This window comes from Elgaria multicarinata, chromosome 1 (genome assembly GCF_023053635.1).
Source record: "Elgaria multicarinata webbii isolate HBS135686 ecotype San Diego chromosome 1, rElgMul1.1.pri, whole genome shotgun sequence".
In the NCBI taxonomy this organism is placed as follows: Eukaryota; Metazoa; Chordata; class Lepidosauria; order Squamata; family Anguidae; genus Elgaria; species Elgaria multicarinata.
The window spans coordinates 194,544,796-194,559,723 of NC_086171.1; the positions used below are offsets into that span (position 1 = coordinate 194,544,796).

Below are 14,928 nucleotides of genomic sequence, written 5' to 3' on the forward strand. Positions count from 1 at the left end.
TCGGTTCAGGGGGTGTGATCTTGTTCCACCCTGTCTGTTGATGTATGCCACTACGGTAGTGTTGTCCGTCGCGATCAGGATGTTTCGGCCCTCGTTAATTTGTGCGAAGGTCTTTATTGCATTCTCCACCGCTAAGAGTTCTAGGTGGTTGATGTGGTGTTCTCTCTGAGAAGGAGGTCAGCGGCCTTGAGCCGTGAGAGAATCGCAGTGTGCTCCCCATCCGGTCAATGATGCATCCGTCGTGATCGTTACCGAAGGGGTTTCTTGTTGGAACAGAACCCCTTCTAGGAGAGTCGCCATCGAAAACCACCATTTCAGGGATGCTCTTACTTGCCTTGGGATAGACAGGTAAGTTCGTCGGGCATCGCGTCGAAGATCGAACGTTCTTAGAAACCAGGCTTGCAAGATCCTCATTCTGAGTCTTGCAAATCTGATGACTACGGTAGTTGCTGCCATCAAACCTAATAGTCTCTGGATCGTCCATGCCGAGACCTTTTGACGGCTTTCGGTAGCGATGGCTAAATCTTGAAGAGTGTTTGCTCTGGTCAAGGGCAGGTATGCTCTCCCGTGTCGAGACGATAAGGTTACCCCTATAAAGTCCAGTTTCTGATGTGGGGTCAAGACGGATTTCTCCTCGTTGACCCATAGACCTAGGGAGTCCAACAGGTTGAGGGTGGTTAAAATGTCCTTCTGGAGCGTGTAACTGCTGTCCGCTACCAGAAGCCAATCATCTAAGTACGGGTATACATAAATTCCTTTTTGTCTTAGGTGGGCGCAGACCACCGCCATCACCTTCGTGAAAACCCTCGGTGCCGTGGCCAACCCAAAGGGGAGAACGGTGAACTGGAACTGGGACGCACCGATTGAGAATCGCAGGTAAGCTTGATGTGACTTCCTGATGGAGATATGGAAGTACGCATCCTTCAGATCCACCACAGCGAACCAAACCCCTTTGCGTAGGAGCTGCAGAATGGAAGTAACCGTAATCATACGGAACTTCTTCGGGGTGACGTATTTGTTTAATTGCTTTAAGTCCATGATCGGTCGAAGACCTCCATCTTTCTTCGGGACCGTGAAGTAGCGCGAGAAAAATCCCTGGTTGAGTTCCTCTGCGGGTACGGGAGAGATGGCTCCCTTCGCTAGGAGGGTCTGTACCTCGAGAAGCAGAGGAGGGGATGGCGCTGTTACTTTCACCCCCGAAGAAGGAGGGAGGACATCGATAGTGAGCACCCAAGAGTCTGCTGTTATTGACTCCCATTGATGGTAATATGGTGCTAGGCGGTTCGCAAAGGGAGGTGGATCTGGGATGGAGGAGTCAAACCCGCTGCTTCTTGCTAAAGTCAGGCTGATGCTTGTCCTGTTGGAAACGGCTTTGGTATGGCCGCTTTCTTTGGAGCTGCTGTTGTTGCTGCCTTGGCTGTACCTGGTAATGAGGACGCTGTTGTTGTTGTTGAATAGGTGGCCTCGTCCACTGTCTCGGCTTATACTGTCCAAGGGGAGCAGAAAAACCCATCTTCTTCGCCGTTGTACGAACCTTGTAGATGGAATCCAAGGTCTCGTCCGTCTTGCTGTTAAACAAGCCCTCGCCATTGAAGGGCATGTTTTCGATCCTGGACTTGGTCTCGTATGCGAGATTAGCCGATCTTAGCTAGGCATGCCTCCTCAAAGATATGGCCCCCATCATAGTCTTTGAGTGGCAGTCGACTTGATGCCTAGCGGTCGATAGCTGCTGCTTCGCTATAGCAGAGGCTTCAGCTTGAAAGACCCGAGCCAGCTCTCTCTTGTCCTCTGGGAGATAGTCACATAGTGACCCCACTTTCTCCCAGAGGAAGAGTTGGTATCGGGCCATGGTAGCCTGGTAGGTCGAGGCCCTGATACCAAGGGAGGATGAGGAGTAAATCCGCCTGCCTGTAAGGTCTAACTTCCTGCCCTCTTTATCCACAGGGGCGGAATGGGCTTTTTGTGACTGGCCTTGAGCTGACTCCACAACGATAGAGTTAGGTTTTGGGTGTTGGGCTAAAAATCCTGCATCACCTTCCTGAACTCGATAGAGGGTTTCTAACCTCCTTGATGTAGCTTGTGTCACGGCCGGCGTCTTCCATGATAGTTGCGCTGTTTGTTTTAGAGCAGGAGGAAGAGGAATAGCAATTGCCGAGTTAGTTTTAGCATGGAAAACATCATAAATTGGGTCGTCAACAGGTTCGTCTGCTTGCCGAATGTCCAATCCAAGTGCCTGGGCCATCCTGAGCATATGATCGGAAAATCTGACCATATCGTCCGAAAGTGATGAGGGGTCTTGGTCGTGAACAGCATCGTCTGGAGACGGTATCGACGGCGTAGGCGACAGTCCCGAATCGGAGTCGGAGGGATAATTATCCTCAGGTGAGGATAAAGTGACCACTTGCAGCTGGTGTTGTTCTTGCTGCATCGGTACCGTGGCGGTAGCAGCGGCCGGCACCAAAGAGTGGCTATGGCGTCGATGAGTCGACATTGGGGACATTTGGTGAGCAGAAGGTGGCGCTAGCGGCAACTGGCAGACCCTCGATGTTGGTGGAGGCTGAGCATAATACTCTTCCGGTGGGTATTGGTAGCCCTGATCACCTTGAAAGTGTCTTTGTGGTCGGTAACGATCCCAATCGTAATAATCTTGTCTAGGATGGGGGTCAGAATATTGGGAAGCCCTGTCCCATTCACACCTCGGTGTACGTCTCGGCGAGGGTGGTAAGGGAATAACTACCTGAGCCTCTTGAGGTCTTACAGCTTGCCCCCATAATCAGACTGGATCTTCAAGGTTCCGCATCCCTCTTCCTGCATCTTCCCCATCTTTCAAGACCTAACACCTGAAAGGGAGGTGGAGTACTGCCCCATCCTGAACAATTGGACTAGGGGATAAAACTCCGGGTGGTTCGGGGGCTGCTAACATCCTCCCCAGCAAATGGGGCCCTGGCCCCATCGAGGACCCGCTGTGACCTTTTTGCATCACACTTTGAGGACAAGATCGCTTCTCTCCGCAATGAGCTTGACGTCATTGTTAGTGCAGCTCCAGTTGAGGTGTCCTATGCCACCATCTGCCCGATTTTGTGGGATCAGTTCCAGTTATTGCGGCCTGATGATGTGGACAAGGTGCTTGCAGCAAAGCGACCAACCACTTGCCCTCTCGATCCCTGTCCCTCCTGGCTTATAAAAGCAAGCCGAGGGTGTCTGACTGGGTGGGTCCAGGGGGTGATAAATGCTTCCCTCCAGGAAGGGGTGATCCCTGCTGTCCTTAAGGAGGCAGTAGTGCGACCGCTCCTGAAGAAGCCCACCCTGGATTAGGCAACTACTGCCCAGTTGCAAACACCCCTTTTTTAGGGAAGGTACTTGAGAGGGTTGTGGCGGAGCAACAGCAAGCACTCTTGGATGATACTGATTATCTAGACCCATTCCAGTCTGGGTTCCGATCTGGTTACGGGACTGAATCAGCCTTGGTCGCCCTGATGGATGACCTTTATCGAGAGAGGGACAGGGGGAATGCAACCCTGTTAATCCTGCTCGGTCTCTCATCGGCTTTTGATACCATTGACCATGGTATCCTCCTGGATCAACTCCATGGGATGGGCATCGGAGGCACTGTCCTACCTACGGGGTCGTTTTCAGAGAGTAGCATTGGGTGACCAGTCCTCGGCCTCTTGGCAATTGAGCTATGGAGTGCTGCAGGGCACCATCTTGTCCCCAATGTTATTTAACATCTATATGAAACTGTTGGGAGCGGTCATTAGGGGATTTGGAGCTAAATGCCATCAATATGCTGATGACACGCAGCTCTATATCCCTGTGACAACTGAATCAGGTGAGGCTGTGCAGGTCCTGGACCAGTGCCTAGACTCATTAATGGGCTGGATGAGGGCCAATAAACTGAGACTGAATCCTGGCAAAACGGAAGCCCTGTGGGTGAGTGGTTCCTGAGTCCGGGAGACAGGCTCATTGCCTGTTCTGGATGGGGTTGCACTGCCTCTGAAAGAACAGGTTCGTAGTTTGGGGGTACTCTTAGACCTATTTCTGTCGTTGGAGGCTCAAGTAGCCACCACGGCTCAGAGTGCCTTTTACCATCTTCGGTTGGTTCGCCAACTACAGCCTCTCCTGGACAGGGATAGCTTGGCCACTGTGGTACAGGCATTGGTAATCTCAAGATTGGATTACTGCAACTATGTCGGGCTGCCCTTGAAGCTGCTCCAGAAGCTGGAGCTAGTGCAGAATGCTGCAGCTCGGCTGTTGTTTGGAGCTGCCCCTTTCCAGCATGTAACTCCTTTGCTGAGGGAACTTCACTGGCTGCCTATTTGCTACCAGGCCAAGTTTAAGGTTCTTGTACTTGTATACAAAGCCCTAAACTATTTGGGACCAGGATACCTGAGAGAACATCTTCCTCCTTACCAACCTGCTCGGTCACTGAGGTCATCTGAGGGCCTGCTCCTGGTGGTTCCACATAGATCCATCCTCTGATTGGAATCCACCAGGGGAAGAGCCTTCAGCATGGTGGCGCCCCTCCTGTGGAATTCCCTGTCTCTGGAGGTCAGGCAGGCGCCAACCTTGTACTCCTTTCGGCGCCTCCTGAAAACATCTCTATTCCAAGAAGCCTTTCCTTAATATGCAGCCTTGAATCTGTTTTTGCTTCTTTTAAATTTTGTTTTAACTGTTTTATTCTGTTTTTATTTTCATTTTATCTCAAACACCGCTCCGAAATTTTTCAATGGGGAGCGGTATATAAATATTCTAAATAAATAATAAATAATAAATAAAACACACAGAGTCTTCCACTCTAGCCCTCAGGGCACCTTTAGTCATAAAGCAATTGTTCATAGCATTGCCAGTACCATCTAGCTATGTCTAATAGACTAGACAGTGTCAATTGTACTATCAGCAAGCAAAATCACTGTACTGGCTACTGGTAAAACTACAAAGTGACTTTTGTATCAATCGAATAGGAATTATATATAAATTATAGAACCACTTGGGGATTGTTTCCTAAATGCACCTTTTTTAAAATGAGATATACATATTATAGCTCAGGAATTGCATTTTGACGGAACTCTTGACTATGTGTGCTCAGTTAATTGTATCTTTTGTGCCTTTATTATGGCTCTTTCACAAGCAATGAGAGAAGTGGCCTCCAAGGGTCTGGTCTAAGATTTAACACAGTTCATTTCAGTACCTGCAGGTGCATTTTCTCATACAAACATAATGGACAAATATCCCATATTAGTGTAAATTCTTTTCAGGTTAAAACATGAGTCAGGAACATGGATACCCACTATCTGAAGGGAGACGGGATTTAAGAGGCAAGGTTCTGCCTTTTATCTTTAAATGGAAAATACATACTTCAGCATCTTTACAAATGCCATCTTTCATCCACTGAATCCCTTAGAATCCAGATATGCCTCTTAATATTCTGCAGTTGCTGAAAGCTGTTCCATGCTTCTGATAGGGCCAGGCAAGGGGAAGTCTCATTTAAACTTGCTAGTTCCCTCAGACTTTCTCATTGGTGACAAGGGTTATAAGTATACCTGAGTCATTCCCACTGCTGTTCCTCTTGGCATAGGCACTGCGGACCACCTGTTCATAAACCTGAGCTCCTATTGTTCTCATGTTTTCACGAATCATGATGCCTTGAGCTTGCATCATGAAGAAGTAGGTGTTCACTGCAAGAAAATGAAGATTAAATTAGTTACTGTCTCTCTGTAGAAAGAGAAAACAAATTCTGAAGTCTTTTAGAAAATGCTTCTACATTATTATTATTGTTATTTCCTATCTACCTTTCAAGACTGCAGTCTTTCCAGTATTTCAGAATGATTTCAAAGCAACCCCCCCCAAAAAAAACACTATATAGCTATGTTCAAAGGAATAGTTTTAGAAGACTGTTCAACACATCTAAAATGTTCAGCAATGGAGAAGAAAACGCCTAATGAAACATTTAGCAGCTACTAAATAATCCACAAAAACTGCAATAACTATGCAAGGGTCCCCACATGTCCATAGCAAATCTGGCACAGAATTCCCCACCAGAAAGTTTTCACCTTATTTTTTAAAAAATGTTTCTAATCTTTATGACTCCAGACTTCACCCTGAAAATATAATACAAGGTGGCCTCAAGAGGATTTCTATTAGTCATCAGAGGATGAGTTTTCATTGCTTTGCCCATCTACCCCCTCTCCCCAGGACTTAGAGAAGCCATTTTCAAAACAAGAACCCAATTTTTCTTTAGATTATGGTGGTGCTATTTTTTTTAAAAATGTAGTCTTTCAGAGTACTGTGCACAAAGAAGAAATGTGTGACCATTCCTCTATCTTTTGAGGCTTAAAACATTAAGCTGGTAGGAGGCTGGTCAACTGGAGCTAAAGTTCCCTGAGCCAGAAAGCAAGGATTGATCACCAAAATTACACGTGGGACTCAGACTCTCCTCCCTCATTTCATGTGGTGACTTTGGTGCTTCAATCCTTGATCTTCAGCAAATAAGTGCCATACTGGATCATACCAACGGTCCATCTAGTCCAGCACTCTGTTCACACAGTGGCCAACCAGCCATCGGCCAGAGATGAACAAACAGGACATGGTGCAACAGCACCCTCCCACCCATATTCCCCAGCAACTGGTGCACACAGGCTTACTGTCTCAAATACTGGAGATAGCACACAACCATCAGCCATTGATATCCTTTGCTAACCAGGAATTTATCCAACCCCCATTTAAAGCCATCCAAATTGGTGGCCATCACTACATTTTGTGATAGTGTGTTCCATAATTTAACTATGCACTGTGTGAAGAAGTACTTCCTTTTATTTGTCCTGGATCTCCCACCAATCAGCTTTATGGGATGACCCCATTGGGTTCTTGTATTTTGAGAGAGAGAAAAAATGTCTCCCTATCCACATTCTCCATACCATGCATAATTTTGTACACTTCTATCATGTCTCCCCTTAGCCTCCTTTTTTCCAAGCTAAACAATCCCAGTTGATGTAACCTTCCCTCATAGGGGAGATGCTCCAGCCCCTGAATCATTTTCGTTGCCCCTTTCTGCACTTTTTCCAGCTCTATAATATTATTTTTTAGATGTGGTGACCAGAACAGTACACAGTATCCCAGGATCGTCCCAGGGTTGTCCCTGCCTGCTCCCAGGATCCCCTGTGTGTCATTTACATGAACAGGGATGACCCAGGGATGATCCCAGGATAAACCTTAGGTCTAACTAAGGCCTCAGTGTGGTCGCACCATAGTATTGGTAAAAGGGCAATATGATACTGGCTGTTTTATTCTCAATTCCTTTTGTTATAATGCTTAACATGGAGTTTGCCTTCTTTACTGCTGTTTGTGCTTTTAAATATTTATATTAAATTTAATGCTGTTTTAAAATAATTTCATTTTTTACCTGCCTAAATATTTACCCCCTTTAAAATGATTTAAAATTATTGTAGCTGCTTTTAAAACATTTTTTTTAAAATATTTTCATATATTATTGCTTTTATCACTGCTTAATTATATTTGCTGTTATCACATATGTTTCCCGGAGAGTTTCAACTATAGAGACTCATAAATTGAATAAATAATTAAACACTATTCTTACTACTAATATAATAATAATTTAAAAGAGTCCAGGATTAAAGTACTAAAGCTGGAGCAAAGGGAGAGGGGAGTGCACTGCCCTAACATTCATTTCAAACATAACTTATTTATTTAACCCGGAATGTTATGTCTGAACTGGCCCACTGTGATATTCAAATCTTGGAGGCTAGGAAGGCAGTACTCATAAAACTGTAAGGGTAGACAGCTTGATGTAAATCCCACTGCCCTTCCCTCATCGCTCCCTCCTTCCAAACTTCCTGGTAACATTTAATATAAGCATAATATGTGATACGGTATCCTGCCTGAGGGAAACACGCAGTGCTGCTGCATCATGCATTGCATTCAGCCTGTTATACTTGAGAACAAAGATTGACACATGCTGGTATCAGGAAGCTCCAAGGGTCATTATATATACGCCCACTTAGACAGACAGAACAAAGGTTAGGCAGGTTACTTGAGGCTATTGCCCTCACATTCCATTACGCAGGGTTCTCTTCTAAACCTTAGAAAATAGAAGCTAGGGAAAAAAATGTACTACATTACGAATCTAAAACATCTACTTTATTTATTTTTATTTTATTTATTGCATTTATTTCCCACCTTTTGTAGTTTCCCACCTTGTCATGCAATGGCTCCTAAATAGAAATGCTAAAGGGATAAGAAATTCAATCAACAAATGTGAACATTAGAAGCCCACAAGTTGTTCTCCAGAACAGAATAAAACAAAAAAAATGCCCGGATTGTGTCTCTGTTAAAAAGTTGATCCCAGGAAAACAGGATGGGAACAAAAGTCCACCGTTGCAGGAGACCTTCTTATGCCAAGACTCCAGTATGGGCGGGATTTTCGGCCCCACTTCTCAACCCCACTTCTCAACCCCAACCATGGCTCACCTCTTTCATCCACTACCTTCGTTGTTGTTCCCGGGCAGCTGAACGCCTTTGGCGTAGGACCAGGGACTGGGCGGACTTTGTCCATTACAAATTTGTTCTCTCCTCTTTCTCTTCTGCTATTTCATTGGCCAAACAGCAGTATTACTCACTGTTGATCCAGTCAAATGCTACGCATCCTCAGCGGCTCTTTGCGTCCTTCAACTCTCTTCTGAAGCCTAATCCACCATCTCTCCCAGCCTCTCTGTCTGCTAATAACTTTGCCTCTTTTTTCAATGCTAAAATCCAGACTATTCACTCTGATCTTGCCAGTTCTGCTCCTCTTCCAGTTCCTGTTCCTCATCTGTCAGTTCCTCCTGCAAATTTCTCTGCATTCCCTTCGGTCTCAGCTGATGAACTGTCTACAATACTGCACTCTTCGAAGCCTTCCACTTGTTCTCGTGATCCGATTCCTTCTCGGGACTTTATTAATCTTATCCCTGCTATCCTCCCTTCCTTGCTTCATATTATTAATTTTTCTTTGTCCTCTGGTTCATTTCCTTCTGCTTTTAAACATGCTACAGTCTCTCCTATTCTCAAGAAACCTACTCTTGATGTGCTTTCTCTGTCTAACTACCGACCTGTCTTTTTGTTGCCTTTTGTTTCAAAGATCCTGGAGCGTGTGGTCTACTCTCGTTGTCTTGATTTTCTTTCTAGTAACTCTGCTCTGAATCCTTTTCAATCTGGATTCCGTCCTTTGCATTCCACTGAAACAGCCCTTACTAAGATTACCAATGATCTTCTTATTGCCAAGTCTAAAGGCCTTTATTCTGTTCTTATTCTCCTGGATCTTACTGCAGCCTTTGACACGGTTGATCACGATCTTCTTTTGGATTCCCTTCATGACCTTGGATTTTGTGGCTCCGTCTATAACTGGTTTGCCTCCTATCTAGCGGGTCACTCTTTCAACGTGTTGGCTAGTGGCAGCTCGTCTTCTTCTTTTCCCCTTTCAGTAGGGGTTCCGCAAGGCTCAGTGCTTGGCCCGTTGTTGTTTTCTTTATACGTGTTGCCCTTGGGTAAGCTTATTCAATCTCATGGCCTCCAATATCATCTGTATGCCGATGATACACAATTATATCTTTCATCTCCGGAACTTTCTCCTGATGTTCACGATCGTATCTCGGCATGTCTTTCAGATATCTCAGCTTGGTTGCTTCATTGTCGTTTGAAACTTAATATGGCGAAGACTGAATTGCTTGTTTTTCCTCCTAAACCTTCCCCTCATCTCTCATTCTCTCTTACTGTCAATGATGTTACACTTACTCCAGTCAAGGAAGCTCGTAGTCTTGGCTTTATTTTTGATTCCTCGCTCTCCTTTGTTCCTCACATTGAGGCAGTAGCTAAATCCTGTCATTTTTTCCTGTATAATATTGCCAGGATTCGATCATTTTTGTCTGTCTCTTCTGCCAAGACTCTTGTTCATGCATTGGTTATTTCTCGGTTGGACTACTGCAACCTTCTTCTCACATCAGTTCGTTGGTTTCTGTTCACCACTCTGCTGCTAAGATCATCTTCTTGGCTCGCCACTCTGACCATGTTACTCCACTTCTGAAATCTTTTCATTGGCTTCCAATTAACCTCAGAATCCAATATAAACTTCTCCTGTTGACCTACAAAGCTTTTCACTGTCTAGCTCCTTCCTATCTTTCCTCTCTCATCTCACACTATTGCCCCGCTCATGCTCTTCGCTCCTCTAATGCCATGTTTCTCACCTGCCCAAGGATCTCTACTTCCCTTGCTCGGCTTCGTCCATTTTCTTCTGCTGCCCCTTACGCCTGGAACGCTCTTCCAGAACATTTGAGAACTACAAGTTCAATCGCAGCTTTTAAAGCTCAGCTAAAAACTTTCCTTTTTTCTAAAGCTTTTAAAACTTGATTTTGATCTGACTTTTATACTGTTAGTTTTACTCTACCCTGTGCCTGTTTGGTGCATTCTCTTCCCCTTCTTATTGTTTTATTATGATTTTATTAGAATGTAAGCCTATGCGGCAGGGTTTTGCTATTTTATTGTTTTACTCTGTACAGCACCATGTACACTGATGGTGCTATATAAATAAATAATAAATAATAATAATAATAATTCCACCTCCTAGTTTTTTTCGAGCAACCCTTCAAAACAGCCCCCTACACAAAGTAAAAGGGAAGGTTCAGCATTGCTTTATCTAGGGGCTGCCCCAGGAAACTGTTCAGATTGGCTTGGAAAATTATCTAAGTTCTTCCCAGTTTTTGATGAGGTGAGCAAGGGAGTGCTCACAGATCTCTGAACTTAAGTAGTATGTAGGAGAGAAGAGCCATGCTGGATCAGACCAAGCACTCTGTTCACACAGTGGCCAACCAACTGTCAACCAGGGAACCACAAGCAAGACGTGGTGCAACAGCATGCTGCCACCCATTTCCCCCTGCAATTCTCTATATATAAAACGCTATGTTACCGTTTTGCCATGCCCACTTTGCCTTCAGGAGTTCTAGAATGGCTTCAGCTGATACAGGTTGCTAAACAACAGTAACAACGTGTAACGTCAGCTGATACAGGTTGCTAAGCCCCTTGCCCGACTCGTCCGGGCTTTCCAAGGTAATCCTACCCCCCCTTTCTGCCTCTTCGCTCCCCACCCCACCCCACGAAAGGGGCAGCGCCACTGTCTGGAGCATGAGCGAGGCACGGCTGGGGCCCTTGGTGGCCAGGTGGAAGGCCGCTCGCCTGCTGCAAGCCAAGGCCCCGGCCTAATCTCATACAAGCTGGGCGGGCGGCCCAAGGCTGACAGGAACCCCGGGGAGAGGGGGACACCTGCTCCCCCTCCCTCTGACCTCCCTGCCCACCCACCCCCAGGTCTGCCAGATGGCGCTGTATCAGCAGCCTCCAAGCAGCTCACCGCCCCCTCCAGACGTTCTGGCTGCAGCCTTTCCAAGGTAATCCTACCCCCCTTTCTGCCTTTTCACTCCCCCCCCCGCACGAAAGGGGCAGCGCCACGGTGCGGAGCATGAGCGAGGCATGGCCGGGGCCCTTGGTGGCCAGGTGGGAGGCTGCTTGCCTGCTGCGAATGAATAAATAAAATGCGATATTTAATTAATAAACTTTAAGATATGCTACAATGGCGTATGTTACGCCAGGTACAGCTAGTTGGTGTATATAGGCTTACTGCCGCTGATACTGGAGGTAGCATACAGCTACCACGACTAATAGCCATTAATAACTTTAGCCTTTAGGAATTTATCCAACCCCTTTTTAAAATCATCCAAATTGGGGGCCAACACTACATCTTGTGCGAGTGAATTTCAAAGTTTATGCACGGTATAAAGAAATACTTCCTTTTATCTGTCCTGAATCTTCCACCAATCAGCTTCATGGAATGACCCCATTGGGTTCTTGTATTTTGAGAGAGGGAGAAAAATGTCTCCCTATCCACATTCTCCATACCATGCATAATTTTGTACACCTCTATCAGGTCTCCCCTTAGCCTCCTTTTTCCCAAGCTAAACAATCCCAGCTGTTGTAACCTGCCCTCACAGGGAAGATGCTCCAGTCCCTTGATCATTTTTGCTGACCTTTTCTGCACTTTTTCCAGCTCTACAGGGAAGGTTGTTTTCAAAATATACCCAGCATTGCTCAGATATTTGAATAACATATAGTAGAGAACCAGATCCACCATCTTAAAGTAGCAGGCCGGTGCTAGGCCTGTGAGTCGACCTTTAAACAAATTCCCCCCTCTCTTACCCTCACGTCAGCCCTGCAAGGTAAGCCTGTCCTACGCCTGTGAGGTAACTTCAAAACAAATTAGTTTCTTCTCTCTCTCTCTCCCTCTCAATGCCTGGCCAGGGCCGTCTTGAAGTTGTCATCATGATTTTCCTTGTCCCCACAGAAAACAAAAACTATAACTCCCAGCATGCCCAGAGCTGTGACCACCTTCCCTTGTACTCCCGATGGGGCCTAGTAACTGAGGCAGCCAACCCAGGCGCTCAAATAATGTTTATAACATTTATTTGATATATAATAATTTTCTATGCAACTTATTGATTTTTAGGTTGGTTGTTTTTTTTAGTTTGGTTGAGTTAGTAAATAGTTTTGTTAGAATAAATGTAAAATTGTGTTAAGAAGAACTGTATTTTAAATTAGAGCTTTGTGATAAACCACATTTTTTGTTTTACCTTAAAAGCCTACACCTCCCATCATACCTTGGCCAGAGCAGCTGTCTAAACTTCAAAAACAATCAGGACACACAACACCCTTTCCACCAGCTAAAAAAAGATGCAAACCTAAAAATATGTTTTCAAAATCTACCCAGCATTGCCCAGATATCTGAGTAACATATAGTAGGGAAGCGGATCCACCATCTTAAAGTAGCAGGCCGGTGCTAGGCCTATGAGTTAACCTTTAAACAAATTAAATTAATTTCCCCCCGTCTCTTACCCTCACAACAACCCTGCAAGGTAGGCCTGTCCTAGGCCTGTGAGGTAACTTTTAAACAAATTAAATTAGTTTCTTTTCTCTCTCTCCCGCCCTCAATGCCTGGCCAGGGCGGTCGTGAAGCTGTTGTTGTGATTTTCCTTGTCCACGCAGAAAAGAAAAACCAGTATGCCTTTTGTCCAGAGCTGCAACCTCCTTCCCTTCTGCTCCTGATGGGGCCTAGTAACTGAGGCAGCCAACCCAGGTGCTCTCCCTTCAGGCCCAGGATGGCAAGCCACTTCCAGATGATGGCTGCCACAGCCTGATAAATCTTCCCTCCCAACCAAGGCTATTGAAACAGAAGAGTGAATGGAAGAATGACTGACAGCTAAGGCTAGAATTGAATGGTGGGCGGAGTTAGTGGCAGTTGGGAAAAGTCAGTTAGTAGGGGCTGAGCTAGGACTGAGAGATAATGATGCCAGTACACCTCCTAGCATGCCTTTGGTGTCCTTCAGGTGCCCATGTCCTGAGAGGCACTTTCCTCTTCTCGTGGCTGATGCTGCTCCTTGACAGAGCATCCAGGAGTAGCATCGCCAAGAAGGAGAGGTAAGCGGCTGTCAGTGGACACGCACAACCCCGGCCAAGTCCTTTTGTGACTGCCTCAGCCCACACTTCTCATCCGCGAAGTGCTCCATCATTATTAAATTCTTTAAAAATACTGAAACCCCCAAAATTCATGTTTTTAATTTTTTTCTGATCCATGTACACGAAGACCTGTCTGGGTGAACAGCATTAAGGCAGTAGCATATGTGGAAGTGGGTAAACATTTCTGGACATATGTGACACACACATACTTTCCGCTTTATATGTAGAGATTCTTGCTGTTTTTATTTGCATAGGTCAGACATTATCCTTCATAATCATGATAGCCCCAGGGAGAGATTTCATCTCTCTGATGAATGTAATGTGTCAAGGGTTAAAAGATGGCTTCTCTGCCAAAGGGTGGCTACAGGTGGCTACATGCCAGATTTGCATTCCTTCATGGTGGACATCATGTCCTAGCAGACGAAGGGAAAAACTTTTGACCAATAGAGCATTGAATGTAACCTATGACTCATTGAGATTGTGCACCTTAACTTGAAAATTGAATGTAACTTAACTTGCTGATCCAGAACTGACCAATAGAAAGTTTAGAAAGAGACTAACACCCTCTTGTAGTCAGGGCCAATATATACTGTGAGATTCCTTTGTTTGGGGTGCCTCCATTTTATGGAACCAGAGAGCACCCCCATACTGCAGTATCAGAAGTAAATGGATTAAGTGTATTCTCCAGCCTCGTGTGTTTGATTGGCTATTAACATGCCGGGGTAGTGGACCTTTAAATCCCTGGTTGAGGGACAACAATCATATACCGTATTTCTTCGATTGTAAGACGCCATCGATTGTAAGAAGCACACTAATTTCAGTACTACCAACAGGAAAACAAACAAACCCTAAGACACACCCACGATTCTAAGACGCACCCCATTTTTAGAGATGTTTATATGGGGGGAAAAGTGTGTCTTAGAATCGAAAAAATAGGATATTACCAGAAGACTTGTTAGAATATTTGAGCATGCTTTCAGTTATCAAGCCAGTGCAAGTCTCTCATATTTTATATGTATTTTAATAATGCCCTTGAGAATCCTGCCCATGGATGGGCTGGAAATTTAATAAAATCAAATTTGCAATTCAAATCCTTTGGACCTTGGCAATAATTTAGTTTTTATATCCATGCAAATCAAGACAGAAAGAGCTGACTACTCTAACACATGAATACTACAATTAAAAGTAAATGAAATGAAATCATTACGACATACTTTAATGCATACAAGCCTCATATGTGCCCCACGGCAACAAGCAATACACATACACATATATACAAGGATTTGGAAGCAAGCACAATCGTATTAAAAAAACTGCTTAGCTGGGGTGAGAGGAAAACTATTCCACTTAAGCACATTACAAGCAGTCTTAGAGATCTAAGTT

The 14,928-nt window shown here is 45.1% G+C and overlaps 1 protein-coding gene across 1 annotated transcript in view; it reads right to left on the reverse strand.

The window, feature by feature from the left end:
- B4GALT5 (beta-1,4-galactosyltransferase 5) overlaps positions 1–14,928 on the reverse strand; it is a 78,520-nt gene that overhangs the window by 20,865 nt on the left and 42,727 nt on the right. Inside the window, exon 2 of the mRNA XM_063146118.1 lies at positions 5,541–5,675. Within this exon, the coding sequence (XP_063002188.1) occupies positions 5,541–5,675 (135 nt within the window). The remainder of the gene's footprint in view (positions 1–5,540; positions 5,676–14,928) is intronic.